Below are 21,977 nucleotides of genomic sequence, written 5' to 3'. Positions count from 1 at the left end.
AATAAATGAGGAGCTGATTTTTTCCAAAGCAAACGACACTGAAACAAGCCATGAAAAACAAATATGAATGTTGTTAAAAGAAATTCTAGTTAAACACTGTATGTATAAAAGACCAGCGTATCAGTCATGCTGCAGCATCACTTATACCTGTCACCTGTGCAGAGGTAGGATGTGCGAATCAGGCCTTAGGCTTGCTGAACGCTGCACAGCAGAAACAGGTGCACGTTGGCAGAGCTTATGTAGTCTGTGTAAAGCACTAACGCATGTGAACAGAAATTGTGAACAGGGTCGTAACTAGGGTCAGTGTTTTAGTAGTGAGGTCCATTTTGCAGGAATGTGACCTATATCGCATACTGAGTAAAATAACCGTCGAATATGAATATTACACCAAACGTACCAAATCATTGGTACAAACTACTCTGCACCTTTTCCTTTCATTTGTTCCCTCCCCATTCCTCCAATCTTCCATAAACTGATTTGACTCCAGTTACCCTGTTTAGGTTTATTTAATTAGTCATTTTACAAATAATATTTTATTTAGATGTTTATTGTCAGTTGAAAATAACTTTTGAAACCTACGACTAAAACAAGTAACGTTAGTTTTAAGTACATTTTTTCAAATTGATTTTATCTCACTCATCTCTCTCTCTGCATCGCCCTTTTACATCTGTCCTCACTGATAACTGTAAAAGCGCATTTTACACATACGTTATAAAACTCTGTCTCTAAAACTCTAAAACCCCAGACAATGGGAAAGGCAGCTAACTACAGTTAATGAAACAAAATAAAGACTAATGTAGCTATTCCACCAATATCCTGGTTAACAGTGAACTTTCTCATGCTTGTTGTAGTATGTTACGTATAACTAGGTAATAAAATACAACTTCAATTTCTCATCTAATCACTAATTTAATGTTAGCCTAGTGTGGAGCCCGTAGCTGCTGAGTTAATGGAGCTAGACGAAATCATTCTGATTTAGGCAGCAACATTACGGGCAATGAAAATTAGGGGGCGGTCACGGGCTGGAGGTTCGGGAACTGGCCCTGTAACCGGAAGGTTGCCGGTTGGATTCCCAGTACCGACACTCCATGACTGAGGTGTCCTTGAGCAAGACACCTAACCCCCAATTGCTCCCGGGGCGCTGGTGGATAGGGCTGCCCACCACTCTGGACAGGTGTGCTCACTGCCCCCTAGTGTGTGTATGTGGTGTTTCACTTCATGGATGGGTTAAATGCGGAGGTGGAATTTCGCTGGTTGTGGGATTAAAAAGGTATCACAAAATTGAAATAGCTACATTTTTACCACAGCAATGATATATGTTAGCTTATAGCATGTGTGCTGCATACATGAACAGTCAAGTTACTCTGGTTATCTGGGCAGCGTAGCGCAGTACACACAGAGATAAACACAACGGGCAGTTACATCTATGGCCGAACCACAGCTGTTCTGAGGTCAGCCGAGAACCTCTCACTGCTCGCTGTGTAGTACAGTCGAGTTTTACAACCTGTGCCCGGTCTTCTCCTGTATAACGCGTCTGTTCTGGTAAAGTCTGTATAAGAGATCATCTGATTGGCCTCGGGGAAAACGTAACGTCCAGCTTGGCCAATCAAATCAGATCTCGCATGTTGTGAGCCAATCATTTCCAACCTTGATGTCGGTGAAGCTCTTGCACGCGTTACTACAGCTTTCTTCAGCAGCAGCGAAACAGGCCGTGAGTGCTGAGTCATTTAGTACTTTAGTACTTTACAATCGTTGGTTCTGATTACTCATTACTTTTCCCTGCTACTGAAATACTGATGGATACACACTGCAGCCGTTAGTTCTCCATGTACCTGTAAAGGGGGGCATGTGTTGCTGCTGTGGTTAACCTGCAGCTTTTAGAGCTGCTGTTCGGGATCCTTTTGTGGTTTACAAGCTGTTGTGTAACACGAACGTGCGTTAGGGCTCCATGAGTGCCGCTGTGATCACATGTTGAAATCATGGCTACTGGTGAATGCGGTGAGGTTTCTGTTGAAACACAAACGCAGTTTGGATGGTTGCTGGCTTGCCAGTAAATGTGTGCAGCTTTGGACTTTGTGCTACAGATTGTCCCACCTTTTTCTTTTAAACACTGAACTTCTAATGATGGAATATTTCATGCAAAACTGGCTACCACTCTCTTCGTTACCAGAGGTAAATGTTAATGTACTTTACAGTAGACATTCTTCTACTGTAAAATACATGAATTTCTGTCAATATTCCTAAAAACTGCTTGATAAAAATGAATGAATGAAAACCTTTTCTCTGTTCTATTTGTATGAGAGGCTGGACAATGTATAAAACTTTATCAACTTCTAGTTTCAGCTTCTGGGAAGGCCTAAATCCCTCTTACCACTGCAAAATGTGGAATGACTGCTGCAGACAATTAGGGAGAAATGCTTAAATGCTTGAAATATTAAAAAATAGCAAAGCTGACATCTACGCATGAATTTATTTCCAAGTGAAAAAATAAAAATGTTTAAACAAGCAGTGTTTGACACCCAGCTTAGCATACATAACATCTAGCATGAATGTAGTTTTAGTTAATTTAACTTTTTTTTTTTATTGTTATTTTGTAGTTTTAATGTCCAAAAATATTAAAAAGTGTGTACATATCCAAATTTCACTAGTACTGTTTATCTCTTTTCTGAGGCTTTGTATGCAACCTAAATCCATAAAAAGATTAGCAGCCATTTAATATTAAAACATTAATATTATTATGAATAATATTATTAATATTAATACATTTAAACATAAAAAATGTATCATGTGAAATGCCTTAACCTTAGCCTTTAAAAGTACACCTGCGCCTAATGCCAGCATTGAAGGCTTGTGGTTGAACAAACACTGTCCCATGTGGACGACTTCAGTAACTGCACAGCTAAGAAAACAGCATGCAGGGGTAGGGAACTGAGCAGTTCGGTGATTTCCCAACTCTAGCACACCAACTTAACCTGGTAATTACCTGATTAGTTGAATAAGCTGTGCCTAAGTAGGGAAAATACTACACTAGGCTGGAATCTGGCTCTCCAGGACTGGAGTTCCCCACCTCTGATGTATAATTTGACATACCAACTTCTCTTGCATCGACAGTTTTGACTTTTCAAGCCGTTAAAATTAAATCAATTAAAACTTCATTCCATCAATTATCATAAACATGACAAAGTAACCAGCAGACATCATGGATAGCCAGAATACGTTTAATAAAAATAATTAAACCTCAATTTCCTCTATAGAACTTCATAGAAAGTAATTCAATAAATTAGAAATGACTTCTTAAGACAGGTATTCTCCACTACATGAAGTATTTTTGACTACACAGACCACAACTTGCAAATATTGCAACTGTCCAAAAAAAAAAAAAAAATCTACAAAACGAGGACCCCAGAAATGATTTGTGGTATCGCCTATCAAGAGCATAAAATAAATCATAAAAATAAACAAAAGGCCATTTCTGTCTTCTGTCCGTCATTTCAATGTCTACTTCACACAGTTGAGAGAGAGAAAAAAAAAAAAAAAACAAGTTATTTCTTTCTTTTTTTTTTTTTTTTTTTTTACAGTAGTGTATATACGCATTATATGCTTGCTTGTCGGATGTCATGTCCCTGTGCCACAGGCAGGAAAGGTTGTGGTTATGGTCAGTAGTCCAGCGTTTGCAATGCAAATCAATGCAATACACATGAAATACTACCTGAACTTTTGAATGAATAAACATGACTTACAAAAAGAAAAGAAAATTAAATAAAGGAAAACAATGTCAAATCTTTAGTCACAAACATCAGTGGAAAAAAAAAAACCTCCTGCCTTCACAAACAAAGCTGGCTGCATCATATCTCATCTAATTCTTTATATTTTTCTTTTCAGAGCGGGGAATTTACAGGTTTCAGAAGTTAAACAGATGTAGCTCTGCCCAAGTCGTGATTCAGTAGCAGTCTTCCAGTAAGACCTGTTTGCGGCTTTAGTCAAAGAGAGGAAGGCATTGCGATTATTTTGAGGCCATATCATGATGGGCACCAAAAAATAAAACAGAAATGAGTGAATGATGTGCTTGGGAGGACTACAAATGACTGTTAGTGAGGTGAAATGTTGCAATGAGGAATAAATAAAGCACTCAACAGTCTAAGATTTGCCTGATACCCTAGAGGAAAAATTCTGTAAGGAACACCACTATCAAATTTGCTGTACAGAAAAAAGTGCCCTCATCACTCTTGGTTAAGTAGAATGAACAAATGAATGCAATTCAGAAATGAATATATTTTAAGTAGAACTAAACATTAGCTTAGTGGGACCAAGTTTTTCCCTTCACTTACATGAAGGGCAGATTCAGAGGTATGGTGTAAGAGCACTTCTAAAACAGCATTTATAAAACTATCAGCACTTGTGGAGACACTGGTGACACCCAAATTACAGTAATGGTAAACAGCAACGCCTGGGTGTACTGAATGTTACGGTCACGTTCCTAATATAGAATTCAAAAACATTTAGAACTTCTTGCATAAATTGAAAGCTGACAACGTCTCTGGATGCTTGATAACTCTTCATGAACAATAATAATAATTAATACACTAACCAGCAACAAATCACTTGTACGCATTCATGGAAACTTGGCAATTTTCAAGTTTACTACACTCTTCTTTATTCTTTCCTATAGAATACAAGTATTCATACTAGTCAGTATTATACACCCAAAGAGTTGCTGGCACTGTTACCACTGCAATTCCAGATTGGTCTTTATGCCAATAACCATCACCTCATGTCTCTGTCATCTAAAGGAGATCCCCTGATTGCCAATACCCAGAGTAAACAGAGTAACACACCCTTCTGCTGTTAGTGTGGAAAACAAACAAGTCAATGCATGAGTACTTTAGTGGGTTTTGTAAAGGAGGATGCGTCAGTTAGCTGGATAACTTCAGCTCAAAGTTAACCCTATCCAACATAAGAAGTAAGGAACGCTCCTATTGAACAGTCCTCCCTTTGCCTAGTTATCAAGGTTAGTGAGAATTCTCATTTTGAAAAGCCACTCCCCAGGACCAAGAAATGAGCCATCTAGGGCTGTCACAATGAACTCAATTACTTGATTACAACGCATGTTCGACAAATCAGGTTAGTGATAACTTTGCAATCTGAATGATAAACAGGTATCGCCAGGCCATTATAATGCCACGTTTAGCAGTCAAAAACAGCCTCCACAAATCACTCGTATCTACATCACTTAGAGAGGAAATCCACACCAACAGGATCTCTTGAATGCATTTATGTTTGTGGTTAAAAATTTCCCATATATGAAGTAAAATGTTTGCTGTTACAAACTGCATCGACTACTCATCGAAACAACTGCTAGATACCTGGATAACTAATATAAATGAAAGTGACAGCCCTAAACGTAAGTTGTTTTCATAGTAAATACCTGCCAAAGAGAAGACACAGCCTTTTTTCAATTTGTATGCCTCCACAAAATATCAGATTCTTCTCTTCTGAGAGCATTTAAGTATATTATCTTGTAAGTCATAATTCTCAAACTTGCACCCTGGAGGGCTGTGTCATTATACAGTTTGGTTTTCCCTGCACTAACACACCTGATTCAATGTAATTATTTTGTTTTTTAAAAAAATGTGGCCCTCTAAGACCTGAGCTTGAGAACCCTGATGCTGAGTTGTCTACACATACTAACAGTGTGATTTTTAGCTTCAAAGATGCTTTCAAATACATCTTTTCTTTGCTACAACCAATACTCTAATACTCCATGCAGATGTTGGACAAATACAGTTCCAAACTTGGACTTAAAAGACAACGATGAAGCAATATCCCAAGCAACCGAAAACTGATAAAGCAACACAGGCCACGCCAGAAATTACTTTCAGGATTAATGGATGCCTCATGCATACATGTGCACACAAACACTAGAGGAAGCTTTCAGATTTCAAGCAAGAGGTGAGACCTCTAAAAGACAAATACTAGGCCTTTTAAGCTTTGCCAGCTCTAGACCTACAAAACACAGCTAAGACGTGTGGCACCATATGCCTATATTTCATTTTTATGTAATGCCTCTTCTGAAACACTTCATTTCTCTACTGCTCTTAGTCCAATTTATTGGGGAACAGCATTTGGCATGTGAACACACATAGCTAGACTTCTCCATGTTTGTCTGGAATGCAGCATTTAGCATGCACCCCCACATAGTCCTTTCATAACACCATTATATATGTCTGTATCTGTTACATATTAAACACTATTACACTATACAACTGCTGTGACCCTTATGTATCAGTCTTCAGTACTTATGTGACTGACATAGCATGACCAAATACATGTTTTGTTGGAAGAGTTAGAAGAAGGCTTTCTGAGTTAAGCGATGAACTGATATGGATGCCAGCAAGGCCTGAAATGTGCACTGGGATACAAGGATGAACAGGATGTACTATAGAAAGATGAATAAAGAAAAAAAAAAAGAAAATTACAAAAAAAAAAAATGCACAGAAGAGATGGAAGAGAAGAGTAAGTAAAGAAATTGTGGAAAAAAAAGACTCAGTGAGGAAGAATGTAGAGGGAAGTGTGGTGACAGCGGTATCTACAGCTTCAGTGACATTCGTTAGCTGCCTGTGTTATTGCTGAAGTATCTAGGTTTACTGTATTGTCTGTGAAATCCAGATGTGTACGATCCTGCAAAATTATTTACAAAAGAAACCAAAATAGTCGAGTTCTGTTTCTCCCACGCAAAATATATTAATTATACAGCTCTCCATGAGCAATAATGTCCTCATTTTTAATAAAATTAAATCCCAACATAATTAATACAGTAATGCCAATTTTTGATTTCTTCTCTGTTGCAATTGTACATCATTGTGCAATACAAGGTTCACAAAGTCCATTAATCTACTAAAGTTTTTTTGGACATGCAAAATGTCTTTTCAAAACAACATTGTACCTAAACAAACACCGAAATCTTATTTCAGCATCTGTAGAAGCTTGTCTTTTTCCATTTTTTGTTTATCTTTATTACACAACACTTTAGTTCTTATATTTACATGAAAAAAAAGCAAACAAAATCATGATGTAAGTAAGTGCTCTTATATGTGTTTGTATGTATACATTTCTAAGAGATGTATATAAATATATAATATGTATTTATATATGTATAAAGGCTCAGTCTTCATCACTGGAATCAGAATCCTCAGATGATGATGAGGAGGAGCTTTCGGACTCTGAGGAAGATGACTCTGCCTTCCCGGAGCCCTCTTGACCACTGTTGTCCTTCTGTTCCTCAAGCTCCTCCCCTTCGTCCCCATCCTTTTCCTCTGAATGGCCATGGTGTTGCTGCACGGCCTCAGAGAGGGTTGGCTGAACTGGAGGGGTGGGCTGAGTGTTAGTAGCTTGCGGCTGATTGGCCACAGGCAAATTAAGGCCTGGGTTGAGAAGCATCCCTGGGTAAAGCATGCTGGAGAGCAGAAGGGGGTTGAGGGCCAAAGGGTGGCCTGAGGCAGAAGCACTTAGCTGGGTAGAGTTGGTGGCTGTTGAGCTGCTAGCTGTGGAGCTTTGGCTCTCTGTCCTCTCCACTTTGCTGTCCACACTTGAGGTTTGAGCTGTCAATTCTCCACTGTTCTTCCCTGTGTCCTCACTACTTGTCGCCATAGCGCTTGCATCCTGTTTTCCCAGTAGGCCACTCATCCCAAGCAGATTAGGAAGCCCAGCCATGCCAGACAGCATCATGGGCAACATGGCTGCCATGTTTGCAGCATCAGGTTGCAGGCCAATGAGTCCAGCTGTGAGCTGGAGGGACTGGATGCTCTGGAGGGCCTGTAGGCTGGTCAGGTCCAGACCAGTGAGGAGGCCGTTGGCCAGAAGGGGGTTGAGTCCTAGAGTTGCTGCGTTAGCTCCTGCATTAGCCGTGGCTGCAGCTTTGGCCAGGGCGTTCTTGGGTCGACGACCTCGCCTGCTTACCTCCTCCGGGACAATGGGGCCAGTCAGGATACGGTCAAACATGCTCTCTGGGAGGTAGCCCTAGAAAACGCAAATGGGACTGTTAAGATGTTGAAAAATGAATCTGATGAAAGAACAGCACATCTGTAAGTGGTAAACTGTAGTGTATGGGTGGTCATTACAATATGACAATATGATGCTAACATGATATATGATGCCATATGTCAAAGGTTTTCTAATGTGTATATAGACATATATGTGGGCAAAAAAAATCTGACTACTAAACTATTCTGTTTGCCCACCATTGCCTCTTGTGAAAATTTACACTCAACTAGTTCACACAGACTACAGCTGATAATCAACATGCTCAAAAACTTTAATGCGCCTGTGCGAAAAAGAGCAACTTTTTATAGCAGGGGTTAGCAATGGTTTAAACGGATTATAACGTTAAAAAGTCAAGTGTTTAACCTAAACGTAAGGTGTAAAAGCAAACCACCTTTCGCAGTGTTTGGTGGGTTAAAAAAAAGATACTTTCTCTTCTTGTATACTTTCCCTCATGACTGACTGCCAACACAGATTCAACTCTCTCATTCATCCAAAGAAGTGCTCCCAATGACAGACTAGAACCAGAGGTGTTGTACACATTGAACTGACTAAAGGCAACTGTTGATCTCTGATGTTCATCAACGGCCTGATGGTCTCTGATGGCCAGCAGCCAGCTTGGCATGTCTTAGGCCCTAACATTTTCCAGTCAAGACTAGAAAAAGCACCTTGTAATGCATCACGAATGTTTAAGGGTGAGTTTCTGGGGCAGGCCATTTTGATATGCCTTTTCTTTTTTCTCATTAGGCTGAGGGATATAATGCTGCAGTACAGAATAATGCATTACACAAGCGATGTATTAAACTCTACTTCTAGGCAGACTGCCCCTTAAAGAATAGTAATCAGCTGCACGAGATGCTATGTGTGTATGCTAAGCAACTGAACAGTACCTAAAGTGGCCGGTGAGTGTGTATATATATTCAAAAAGGTTTCAAACTAATATTTCACTCTATTGTTGAGAAGTTTGAATGCTGACAATACCAGAGTACAAGACAGCATAATTGGCTTGGATTAATTGGTTGTCATGCAGTATGTTATGCTTTCTTTCACTTATAGTTTTTGCTAACTTCTTGAACAACCCTAGATCTAAATTAAGACCTAAAAACAATGAAGCAAAATCAAGAGCAAATGAAAGAGGAAGCCCAGACCACACTTATTTCATGGATGTCTCATTAATCCTAAAAGATGGGGCTAAATAAGTACCCCTAAATAAGTAAGTAGACTGTTCAGACAGGTAATTATAGACAAAGTCAATATTTTGATGGTTTCCTTCAATGTGGTGTCATAGAGGGTGCAAAGTAAACTTCTGTAATTCTCACCGACTGTTTGACCACATCTGCCCACTCTGGTGGAACGCCATACTCTGGGTTTTCCTGAAGAAACCGGCACAGGTCCTTCAGAGGAGGGGCAAACGCACCACCAATCTGACGAGAGGAAACAAGGAGTCAAATAAGGTGATCCAAAAAACACAGAGCATACAAAGTATACAGTTCCTAAGACTTGCAGTAAGGGAAACGCAATTAGGAGGCAACTCTAACCTTGCGAGCATTTCTCCTGTTGATGATTTGGACTCTTTCCTCTCCTGTCAGGCTGTTAACATCAATCTTGTTAGGGTTTCTGCAGCGATGTCTTTTCTGCTTCGGCCGCCCATCCTGAAACTGCGTCTTATTCATGGTCTGCCAACACACACACACACACACACACAAATGAACAATATGAAATGTAATCATATTTATCTTTAAATCTTTCAGAAAGCAGCTTCCAAAATTTCAACCACTGAGATCAAAAACATGAATGTCTTTTAGTTTTTGTTTGTTAGTTAATTAAAAAAACAAAAACAAAAAAAACCCTCTTCAAACTAACAAACCAAAATACATGGCTTACATCAGTAAGCAAGCAGGGTTGACTTACAGGAATGAATGCTCCAACGTCTGCTACAAAGCCTGGGTGCTCCTTCAGCCATTGATCAAGATCCTTCCGCTTCGGTGCATCATCTCCAGCCAGACGAGTCCCATTTTTAAGGTTGATGACAGGGACTCTGCTCTCAGTGTCCAGTGGCCCAGTGCCCTGAGGGAAGCCTGACCCAGGGGACATACCTGCTGGTACTGCCCCACTCCAACCTGGAGGAACCTACAGACACAGGAGATGGCAGGCATATAAGAACAAGTGCTGAAACACAGTATGCAACCAAACAGACATACAGTGTATATAAAGTTTTTGCACCAAGATCAAAGTAGAGATGCACAAATCACAAATCATGTTATGTCTTTCTAAGTATAATTATATGCTTCCATACCGGATCAGGCATTACAGGAGGTCTGTTCTTGTTCATGAAGAGAAGATCCATCCCTTCCACATTCTTCCTTCTTCCTCTCCTCCTCTTCACCGCTGGCTGACCATCAACCACTCCATTCAGACGCATCTGACCAGCCATTCCAACCATGCCAGCCACACCAGGCATGCTTGTCACGCCTGTCATGCCCAGAAAGAAAGGACAGAGGAAAGGAGAGCGAGACTGAGTAATCCATCACACATGTTAATTGACGCGCAAACTTAGGCTTAGCAATACGTATTGCTTCAGTATTCAAATGAAGCCATCTTTCAGGCTACTGACCTGTCAAAAGTATACATAAATTAGGATGTTAACAATGTCATTTGGAGTGGTTTGATGTGAAACACACCATTCTAGGAAAACCTAGTCAGTTTACCATGGTGGTAAACACACATGTAGGTTCACTGTTCAGCAAATAAAACGTCTACGTTTGCGCTGTATACATTGCAATTCCTGGTTCTCATCACCACCGCTGTAAAGAAATCCGAAGCAGTAAAATATCTATTACAAATCAGGCGACTCTGAATGACTTTGCTTGCAACTGAATGACTGAATTATGCAGGTTGTTAAAAATAAAAATTTAATTATGCAATTGTTAGAAACAAGGGGAAATCTCCATTAAGAATAGGCTAATATGTAAAATATATTACAAAGAATCATGGTGTTATAAGCATAATCATGACATGTTATTTTTAACCATCTTGTGGAGCCCTAGTGCATAAACTATACAGTGAGTAGTGTAATACACACTAGTTGTAGAGTACTGCAACATATTATTGCATTACCATGGGGAGAGCTGTTAAACGACTTGGTGTAGTCAGTCAGACCACTATCAGAGGCACTCTGCAGCTCCTGTAGCCTGGCCAGATACTGTTGCTGGGCAAGAGGTCCCTCCTCCCCATCCAGGGGCCGCTTTAATGACAATCCTTGCTTCTGGAAGGTCAGCTTCAGACTGTCTTCCTGCTAAATAAATTAAAAGTCAAAAACTTGGGAGGGTAATTTCAATGTTCTAAATTCATGTTATTTTCACTGACAGCAGCGCAAGCTAAGAACTACTTACGAAAGCAAAATTAAATTCCAAAACTATAATAGTTCTAAATAAAACATCAGAATTGAAATAAAATTACTTGAATATCAAATAAAATTACAATAAACAACTGAGAAAGACCAACTGAAATCAACTGTTACAGACTGAATTGTACCGTGCAGAAGCAAACAAAAGCAGAAACAAATAAAAGCAAACAGAACATGCCTAATGCCGCAACAACCATTGCGGGTCAGCATGTCTGGTGGAGAACTTAAAATAACATACGTCATTGATTTTGACTGAGAACTCCTTTTCTCTGTCTGCATCATGCTTCTTCACCTTTGAACCCTGAGGGGAGGCTGCAGGGTCATCTGTGAGGTTGGCTGCGTTGTCCAGCAGTTTAGTGGTGTAAAAAGAGGCTACTGCATTTCCATCATATGCACGCCTAGACCCAGGCCACTTGCCCTTCAACACAGCCTGACAAATACTGTCCAATCGGTTTATCATGACACGATCCTGAGAAATGAGGACAACAGCAGCATGGTGACATTACTCTATAACACTTACCATATAAGGAAATGCAATTATCAACAACAACAACAACAACAACAACAACATGCATTCGAAAATACTGCTCTTCACAATGAAGGTTTACCTTTGGCCAATATGAAGCAGCAAGCATGTAGCCGCCCTGGACAGGCTGGGAAGGGTTAGCGATGCCATTGGTCACATGACTGTCCTGCATGTCGTCGTGAGTGGTGCTATGAGATGCTACGCTGTCCTCATCAAAGCCTTTTACACCAGGCACTGCTGATGCTACACAGACAAATTTAGACCTCATTATTTTATGAAAGCATGTAAACAACTGGCCATTAGACACATACAATCAAGCTGTACACTGGGCAACAAACAATGTAAAAATGTGCTGACCTTCAACTAGCAATCAACAGAAGAGCAGTTTTCTTTTAAATCATCTCTAGCTCAGTGACCTTAATCTGCATGTGAAATGTACCTTGATGGTGTTAAATATACTTATATTTATCACAACTCTGATAGAGTAAGGCTATAAAAAATAATAAATAAATAATAACAAAAAAACAAACAAAAAACAAAAAAACAAGTACACTTACTCAATTGAATAGAAATATTGAATTTTGAAATTAAATAGTTTTAGAACCAAACTACTTCAACACTAGAGTACCATTCAAATTTAGTGCCATTTGGTACATTCATTCCTGGTTTAAGCCACAAACAATTGCAGTTTGTAATTTTTATAAATCCACTGAAAAAAGTATCGTCCTGAAATTGATATTTAAGTCAAGGTGTCAGTCTTGTTATTATAAATAAATAAATTATATTAAATATGAACACAAATTTATATCATAGTATTTTCTACTTTTTAGACAATAATGATACCACAATATCAAGAAAATGTAAAAAAATGTATAATAGTAACAGTTATGATAACAACAAAACCTACAAAATAATACAGGGTGATTCAAATAGATTTGTCCAATTTCAAAATGATTTATTTCACTTCATCAATACAGAAAAATGCAGTAAATTGTTTAAGAAAGCATCAAGTAATTTTACAGGTGCTCAATATGACCACCTCCAGCAGTACAGACAACATCAACGCGACAGTCAAATTCATGTACTCATAACCCTGTTCCAGTGTAGTTGGGAGAGTTGGCACATAAACAGACAAACACCATACGCCGATCTAGAAATCCGATTAAGAAATCCGATAAATAGAGCTGTATTTTAGCTCAGTAATCAGATTGCTCAGTGCATATAAACTCGTACTCGGAATTCTCAGTCTGCGCATCCACAAGAACAGGTGGTGCATGTCACGAGATGGGAGCAAAACACTGTCAGAGCGGTGCTGAAACCCAACACGAAAAAAAGGATTTGAATATTCATCATTTTTTTTCGAAGATACATTATATATGTAAACATTGGAGGTGGGAACCTCTTGGCACATCACGATTTGATTACAATTCAGAGGGCTGCGATGTGATTATAAAACGATTATCGATGCATCTTGAATATTTTTCTATACAGGATCTCTTTTTCTCACTGTGTGATGATTTGGTACTTTTAAAGCAAAGTATTTTTAAGGGCAAAAGCCCTGTTTCTCAACGAACTGGTGTGCAGACTTCAGGTCACTTAGCAACACAGTCTCTCCTGGCTAGCAGCGAACGAAAGACAGAGAGAGATTTAGCTAAGACAAACATCTGGAGACGAATGGACTTATCTGCATTTATAAGCAGTGAAGTTAGTTTCCTGGAACATTAAATCTGCAACGAAAGACTATCAAACACTAAAAACTTGTGATGCTGAAATTGCTTCTTTTTCAAATGTTCCCATTCCACTTTAAATGGTGCCACATTTACTTTTCAGCGCCTCAGTCAGAATTTAAGGTGGAAAAATTTGAACAAGAAGCTGGAGAATAAGAAGCGACTTCAGCCTCGTAAAACAGCTGAACAATGAGAGAGATTTTACAATAAGCTGCTCTACTTCTGAGGAAGTTTTTTGGCAGAGATGAGCGGAAAGCCACTAAAACGACAGCTGAGCTGCACTTATCCACTTCCAAGTTCAGCTTTTTGCGTTCAACATTGTTATAAATTAAAATTTAGAAAATCGATTTTTCACATTTGTGAATCGATTCAGAATCGTTCACGTCTGCATTGCAATGTATCCAAGAATCAATTTTTTTCCTGCACCCCTAGTAAACTTGATAGGATTACTGACAAAATCAGGTTTTCTGCAGTTATCGGATTACTGAGTGCATGTAAATGCATTTATGTTTTGGCTTATCTTGGGGTTCACAGTATGACAAAATTCACATCATAAGAGAACGTCATGCCAGTATACCTCCCAGTCCCTACCATAGAGCAGTGCTTTACAATCCTACTCAGGCCTGCCTTAACAAACCCGGAACCAGGGTCAAGATGATCAACAGCAAGATGATCAATGAAGCTCAATTATTGGATTAACTGTTTGCAATCATATAGCAGAATCTAAAGGATTTATGCCACTACAGCAGTCTGGTCTAAACTGAATAAGGTGTAGCAGATTTGAAGTTAACAACTCAAACACTCACCGTTCTTTGGAGCTTCTTCACTGTCGCTATCCTCAGAAGATGATGACGATGACGATGAAGAGGACGAGCCAGAGGAACAGGAAGAAGACGAAGATGAGGAACTAGATCCTGAGCGTGAAGAGGAAGAAGATGAAGACGATGATCGTGATGAAGAGCTTGACGAGGAGCTTGATGAGGATCCATCAGAGTCAGAGTCTGAGCCAGACCGTCTTCTGGATTCTTTGTGGCTTCTCTTGCTCAACTTCTTCTGTTTCCGGGCAGCAGAGTTTGGAGTGAGCGGTTTTGTTCTGGCTGCCACCATCCGCCTCTCATTTTCTGCTCCTTTTGCTTCAACTTCTTCTTTCAGCCCCACCTCTCCAGTGGGCGTTGGAGGCCTAACAGAAGGACTCCATCTCTCCGTCCCTGCCTCCCTCTGTTTGCTCTCATCTTCTCCCTCTGTAAGTGGCTCCACCTTGGGTATGACTTCCTCCTCCCTGTTGGCAGAGTTTGCCACTAGTGGTGATGCTGGAGCTCCAGTAGCCTGGTTCTGCAGTAAGGGTGTCGGAGTGCGGGACTGCCCCAGCAACAGCGCCTGGTTTTGGGCTTGGGTTTGTGCTGGAACCCCCTTGTTCTGGCTGTAGTTCCTCTGAGCAGTCATGAAGCAGAGCTCTGGATCACGCAGTATGTGGTAATCTGTACGGCTCACCCCGTGCTTTGCTGCTCCAATCAGCAGGTCCCGGTCATGGGTTCCTGGCTCCCACCACACGGGCAGGTCTGGTCCCAGTTGGCACAGTGCCAGGCGCTCATAAAGCTGTGGGTGCCGCAGCACTTGCTCTCGCACTTGTCGGAGCAACTCTATGCGGTACAATGTACGAGATGCACGCTCTTCTGTAATTGGCTGGATGGACAGAGAGGGATCCACTACATCTGAAGAGAGAAAGACAAGATAAGGGGAAAAATAGGGATTGGTCTTTCATATGAACTTCAAGTCCAAAAAACACCACCAAACTTTGTAAAAATAAAGAAATACATAAATAATTTCATGCTTAGTTGTAAAGAGATATGATTTTTTTCATGAGATATTTCTACATCAATAACGTACAACTAGCTAATTTTTCATTTGTTTTGTTCCTGGTAATTTCCTTGCAGAGCATTACTGCAGCTCTAATTATATCCACTACTGTTCTGCTATTCATGAACTGAATCAAATGAAATCAGGAGCTTGTAAATAATTAAAACTACTTAATGTCAACTTAATTACTTATCAACAAAGAATGGTTACACAGACTGTTGGCAAATTGTAATTTATTTCTGAAACTTCTGAAAAAATTCTGAAAAAAATAAAAATAAAAATGCTGCCTCCTTACACAATTCTGGCCTATAGTGTTTGTGCATGTGTTTGGCAATACCATGCTGGCAGATGAAAGGGTCACACTGTTAAGGAGAAAATACTACTCACCGCCTTCCCTCACTGGCAGGCGGCAGACCCTCCTGCACATGGCAGTGAAAGCACAGAGGTATTTCTGGAGACTCTCATCTGTTTTCTTGTGCAGACGAGCCATTGCTCTGAACTTGGTCCAGTCGAAGCAACTCAAGTCTGGGTCAAACACCACACCAAATGTAGAGACCACACGATAGAAATCTGCCTCTTCTCTCCTGGTCCACCTACACAAAGGAAGAAAAGACAAAAGGTTGAGCACCACAGAGGACAGACTATCTATTAAACTTAAAAGCTATGTGTTTTTTTTTTTAAACCAAATGACAGCATGCTTCATCATAATAACAAATTTCAGTTGAACCAAGTCCATTGACTATTTTAACAATAACAACTCATAACTGTGCTCTTTGCCGGACGTCTCACCTTTGTTGTCTCTCAATCTTGGCAGCCATTTTGGGATTAAGCGTGTGGGTGAGAGTTGGTGGCAGAGGGCAGAGGGATGGGCCCATGGTCTGCTGGGTTTGATGAATCTGCAGGATCTGTCTGCTCTTGGTGAAACGCTGCGAGGCTGTAATAAGGCGCCGCAGTCGAGCCGTTAACACAGATGGAGATGGCCAGTACGCTCCCGTGCCGGCTCCGAGAGAACCACCTCCACCATCTAACACAGAGCCACCTTCTAAACACACACAGAAAGACGGGATCATAGCCATTGATGTAAAACATAGCAAGAGACACATGAAGCTGCCTTACAGAACAGAATTTCACATACCTCCTCCTGTGTCTGTTATAACCAAATCACCCGGAGACGAAGCATCATCCTACAGAACCAGGAATAAGGATCATATTAAAAACAGCAAGAATATTCAGCCTCCTTAAAATGGACTAGAATAACAATATTCAGCCTAGTCTATGAGTTCTGTAATTCTTACCTCCATGTCATCTTTTATCAAAGCCGGCGCAGGCTTATATTCAGGGTCATCACCATCCCTGCACACAGACATTTACACCAAATGTCAAGATGACACAGAGCAGCAAAAGAACTGTCCATTTCTCATGGTATGTGTGTATATGTTTAATGTGTGTTTCTGTACAAAAAGCTTTTGTGTATGTTCATATCGCACCCATCCATAAAGTCATTTCCTCTCTGTTCAGCAGCGATGGCCTTCTCATCTGGCCGGCCTACCCGCTCTAGGAAGCACAGAGCAGGATCTGCACGAATAGTGTTGTACTTCTCATAACCTGCAAAGCACACTCCATAGTCAGACTAACAGACAGCAGGAGATTACGGTGATCCCACATTAATGGGACATATGCTCATTGTCGTAATAAAATCTTGTATCTTTGTTATGATGACTCTAAAGAATAAGGACAAAAATAAATAAATAAAATGGCTTTCAATGTTTTCAAAAACAAAGACTTTGGAGCTGTATCAATTCTTTTTCATTAACTCACCTTTACACAGAGCTTTACACTTTTTAAAATTTTGATTTTACTCTTAATTTATTGCTACTTCTTTAAGGACTCCTTTGGAAATGAAATCCCTTCTAAAGTGAAAATCCTTCATCAACTGTTGTTAAGGCCTGCCTGCTGTACAATTTAGGGTTGTTTTTCTCTACTTTTACAGATGTAGTCTACTTAGCTACAATAGCAGCAAGTTATTAGTCTGCAGTCTACCATGATAAGTGCTAATGAACTTTGCTTATGTCTTTAAAGGGCTGCTTTACATACAATTTAGAAAGCAACAAGTCTAAGTTGCTGGTAAAGCTAAACAGATGATACTACTGTGAAATATGCAATCTGTGACATGTTTAGATTTTATGGGAATGTCAGTAACATTTTACAACAGTACTTGCATATTCATCATCACTATAAGCTATGAAATATCGACTTAAAATGTATTACTAACAGCAATAACAGGATCAGGGAGACAACTGTGTGTGTTTGTTCTCCTCACCATGCTTGTAGATTCCTAGCAGCAGACACTTGTCTGCAAGAGAATCCCACCATAAAGCAGGCAGCTCAGAATGATCCGGCTCAGGAACACAAATCTCTACCTCACTGAGAGACAAGAGTTAAAACGGGTAGAAAAATGCTTAAACCCAAGCAATTATCAATAAGCGACTCAAGCAGAACTGACATGAAAACAAACATTTTGGCATTGCAGTTTAGATGCGACAGTCCTTTGCAAGGCTTAGTCTGCGTGTTTGAACAGCAGATGGCACTGTTATGCAGCCCAAACATAATGAATTCGATAATCTGACAAGTTTCTTTACATGTTCAAACACTCAACTATATGATTTTATGTTCACAACTTGCTCAGTCTCTTGTACACAAGACTGATGTGGTGTACAATGGCTGAAAGGAGTAATTCATCATCCTTATACTGGACTAATACAGCAAAACAAAAGGCTCTAGAAGCTTTATGATGATATGCAGAGAAGGTGAAAGGTTTGTCTCACCTGGCTTCAGCTCCATCCAGCACGCTCTGACTCTGTCCACCAATGACCTCCTGTTTCAGATAGTACAGCATTCTCACTCTCAACAGCACCCTACACAGATGAGAGAAAGAGCGAGAGAGCAAGGGGGAGGCAAGGGGTGGTGAGAGAGAGAGAGAGAGAGAGAGAGAGAGAGAGAGAGAGAGAGAGAGAGAGAGAGAGAGAGAGAGAGAGAGAGAGAGAGAGAGAGAGAGAGAGAGAGAGAGAGAGAGAGAGAGAGAGAATGAGAATAATTACAGTGCAACAAAGTACGGTATGCTGATTACTGGGAACAAACACACACACACACACACACACACACACACACACACACACACACACACACACTCTCTAAGCCACTTCTCCCTCAGGGTCACGGTGGGTGCTGAAGCCTATCCCAGCGATCATTGGGCGGAAGGGAGGATTTACTGTGAATACTTTATTTTTAATAATAATTTTTAGATATAGTACTGTGCAAAAGTCAGAATCCATCATTCATTTAATTTCCTGCCAAATGGTCGTTAGTTTGTCATTTTTCAATTTTCAGGAACGAAAGCAGAACAATACACAATAGCATCAGCAATTTAGCACAACACAATGTTTTCAGTACTAAGTGTGTCCATCATTTATCCTTTTCCATTCTTTACAGAAGACTTGCTTTCACTTTTTCAAAGAAATTTTCAGGGACGTTTTTCCATATCTTAGAGGTTGGCTGCCCTGCTTCTCATGATCCCAATCACATTCAATGACGCTGAAGACTGGGATACCAGGGTGGTCAGGCTTCTTTCTTTTTGTCCATTTCCTTTTCTCAGTAACTGCTTCTTGACAGCTACACATGCTTTCAGACCCTCTTTCTCAAAGATGAAAGTACTGTTTATCTGTGGTGAAGGTTTTGGTGGTCTATCAGGTCTTGTATGGTTGTTAGGAGCCTCATTTTATCTATAGCTTTTAAATAGGTTGTGAACTTAATTCAGAAATGTTTTCCTTTTATTTTACTTTCACATTCCTTGTGCAAGTGAATTATCTTGTATCTCCTCAGAAATATTTCTTGAAATGCGAACAACATGCACTTAATGACCATTTTTACTGGAATTGAAAGGTGGTCTCACAGTACTGTAAAAGACACACACACACACACACACACACACACACACACACACACACACATATATATATATATATATATATATATATATATATATATATATAAATAAAACTTAATTTTTTTCTTTTTATGAAATACAAACATGTGCAAGTTCTTTATGATGATGCAGTGAATATTCGAAAACAATGACACAATGTGTGATCTGCTAAATACAGACTCTTGATAGGCCACAGCACACTTCTAGATACACAACACACACAAGTTGCCTGCCATGGTGGCATTCCAGTCCTGACAGAAAAACGCAGATGTAGGCAAAGCTGATGAGTGTATCCAGTGTGTGTGTGGGGTAGTACAGCTCCCAATGAACAATAGGGAACTTTCTGTGGTGGCAAAGTGCCCTGTGTCCTCTCTTTGACTCTCTCACACACCCCAACAACAGCCAAACGGCTTTATGAACCCAATCAAAATCATGCACCACTGCTTGCCAAATTTGTGATGAACAATATTAACTCAGGTTCTGTCATTCACTGCAAAAATCCATCAGCAAAATGAATCAAAAAACACATTTGTAAGCTGATAAGCATTATGTTTTCCAGTTTCACATTTTATTCTTGCATTAAACTGAGCTGCTAAAGCTAAACTACCTAGTCCCAATTACAACTGCCTCACTGCATTCACATCAGACTTCATCCATTACTACTAACTGTGGTGGAACAGCTTGATTAAGGAATTCCCATTTGATTGTTACTAAGCCCAAAACTCAGTACTTTACTAAATTACTTGAGCCTGTGTATGAATGTCAACATATTAGCGTAAGCAATAAACAGGGGGGATAACATTAAGAAAACACTTCAGCAGACTAATTCAGCAGACTACCAGTACACATACTTGTTGCAGTGGTGCTTGAGGTGTTTCTTGTATCCGTCGTCAGATAGCATGTGCTCTGGGTTGTGTTTCCTGATCCACTCAGCCTTCTGGATGTCAAATGTGCTGGACTGAGTCTTCATCTTCTTCCCCTTCCTCCCTCGAGGAACTGGTGTGGACAGCCCTGGAGAAAACAAACACACATAATTAACCTTCACTACACTAGAGGAACTATAATGCACAGCACGTTTGGAAGACTTTTTTCTACAGTAAATCAGAAGTGAGATCCTGTCTGACTGAAGAGACAATTAAATGGTAGCATTAAAAGCATTACTTTATATTCACAACATCAACTTTCTTTTGTACAATCAGTTCTACGACCATGTGTGATACAAAAATATGGATACATAGAAAGTGCAATCCATCAGAACTAAACTCTACAACATTAATTTTGCTGCTATCTGGAATGCATGAATTATCACTGAGGAAAAGTAAAAACTGTACAGGAGGTCCTCAGGTTACGTCAGTCCCGAGTTAAAATGTTTCGTGGTTACAACACATCTCCCATATACTATATAAATCCTTGTTTCGACTTAAGTGGTTTTGCGTCATAAACGTCGTAAACGCAAACTTCGTGTGCGGCGGAAGAATATGCCGTAACGCGGCTGTGGACCAAGGAAGATGGCGTCACCCCAGTCGCAGTTGTACGCTCCCAAGCGTAAGGCAGACTCTTCTGATGGCAGTGCATCGAAGAAGAGGAAAGCCATCACCATGGAAGTGAAATTAGATATCGTTAAGTGATCCGATATGGGGGAAACAGCGACAAACATTGGCCGGTCGCTTGGACTTGGTCATTCGACTGTCGCTATGATTATAAAAGATAAAGATCGCATCCTACTGTTTTTTATTACTGTTTCAATTCATTACTAAACGTATTTTAGATTTCCTTAATGTGTTTTTTGATAATTATGCAGGGTACTGTGTTAGGATAGGTGTTAGGATAGGATAAGTGCTTACAGTATTTACATACAGTATGTTCCGCATGTTCCGACTGAAAATCGGTTTACGACGCGACGAAGGAACGGATCAACGTCGTAACCCGAGGACCCCCTGTATTACAGCTGCCCCTCTGATACAACATTATTACCAAAATAAAAATGGAAAAAAAAGAGCAATGTTTGTGATAAATTTGCACCACTATCTACTGAATGGTCATGCATATCTACTGAATGGTCATGCTTCTCTGGTCCTACCTAGATGGTTCTGGAGCTCCTTGGTCCTGCCATCCTCTGTCGGGGCAATCAGGTCCCACATGAAGCTTTTGATCTTGTCATCTCCTCTGTAATGCACGAGGCAGTACGCGAGCAGCGCTCTGCAGATCCACTCCACATCTTTCTCGCTCAGCTGTCTCTTAAAACGGCCGTGCTGCAGGATGTCCCTCCAGCGGCCCCACCTGAAAATGCACATCACAGCTGTTACCATTTTAAGAAAACATTCCACCCACTAAGATATTTACTGTTATTGTAAAAATAGTAAGTAGGACAAAGGATATAGCGGTAGAGTTGTTTCAGAACCACACCTAATCTCTTTACAACACAATTTAAAAACAAAAAAC

The 21,977-nt window shown here is 40.1% G+C and overlaps 1 protein-coding gene across 7 annotated transcripts in view; it reads right to left on the bottom strand.

The window, feature by feature from the left end:
• Positions 1-3,202: 3,202 nt before the first annotated feature.
• chd9 (chromodomain helicase DNA binding protein 9) overlaps positions 3,203-21,977 on the bottom strand; it is a 97,948-nt gene continuing 79,173 nt past the window's right edge. For 4 of the 7 annotated variants that reach the window (XM_017693199.2, XM_017693201.2, XM_037534432.1 and 1 more), the window contains 18 exons: positions 21,616-21,815; positions 20,387-20,546; positions 18,379-18,468; positions 17,874-17,977; positions 17,041-17,158; positions 16,849-16,906; positions 16,689-16,737; positions 16,343-16,595; positions 15,941-16,146; positions 14,503-15,408; positions 12,052-12,212; positions 11,682-11,912; positions 11,155-11,332; positions 10,334-10,509; positions 9,949-10,167; positions 9,576-9,713; positions 9,357-9,461; positions 3,203-8,016 (listed from right to left, as the gene is read on the bottom strand). In XM_017693199.2, the coding sequence (XP_017548688.1) occupies positions 7,162-8,016; positions 9,357-9,461; positions 9,576-9,713; positions 9,949-10,167; positions 10,334-10,509; positions 11,155-11,332; positions 11,682-11,912; positions 12,052-12,212; positions 14,503-15,408; positions 15,941-16,146; positions 16,343-16,595; positions 16,689-16,737; positions 16,849-16,906; positions 17,041-17,158; positions 17,874-17,977; positions 18,379-18,468; positions 20,387-20,546; positions 21,616-21,815 (4,207 nt within the window). In that variant the 3' untranslated portion in view covers positions 3,203-7,161. The remainder of the gene's footprint in view (positions 8,017-9,356; positions 9,462-9,575; positions 9,714-9,948; positions 10,168-10,333; positions 10,510-11,154; positions 11,333-11,681; positions 11,913-12,051; positions 12,213-14,502; positions 15,409-15,940; positions 16,147-16,342; positions 16,596-16,688; positions 16,738-16,848; positions 16,907-17,040; positions 17,159-17,873; positions 17,978-18,378; positions 18,469-20,386; positions 20,547-21,615; positions 21,816-21,977) is intronic. The other 3 variants (XM_017693200.2, XM_017693202.2, XM_017693203.2) reach the window with 3 other exon arrangements.

This window comes from Pygocentrus nattereri, chromosome 25 (genome assembly GCF_015220715.1).
Source record: "Pygocentrus nattereri isolate fPygNat1 chromosome 25, fPygNat1.pri, whole genome shotgun sequence".
NCBI classification, from domain to species: domain Eukaryota; kingdom Metazoa; phylum Chordata; class Actinopteri; order Characiformes; family Serrasalmidae; genus Pygocentrus; species Pygocentrus nattereri.
This window is presented reverse-complemented; position numbering and strand designations above follow the sequence as displayed.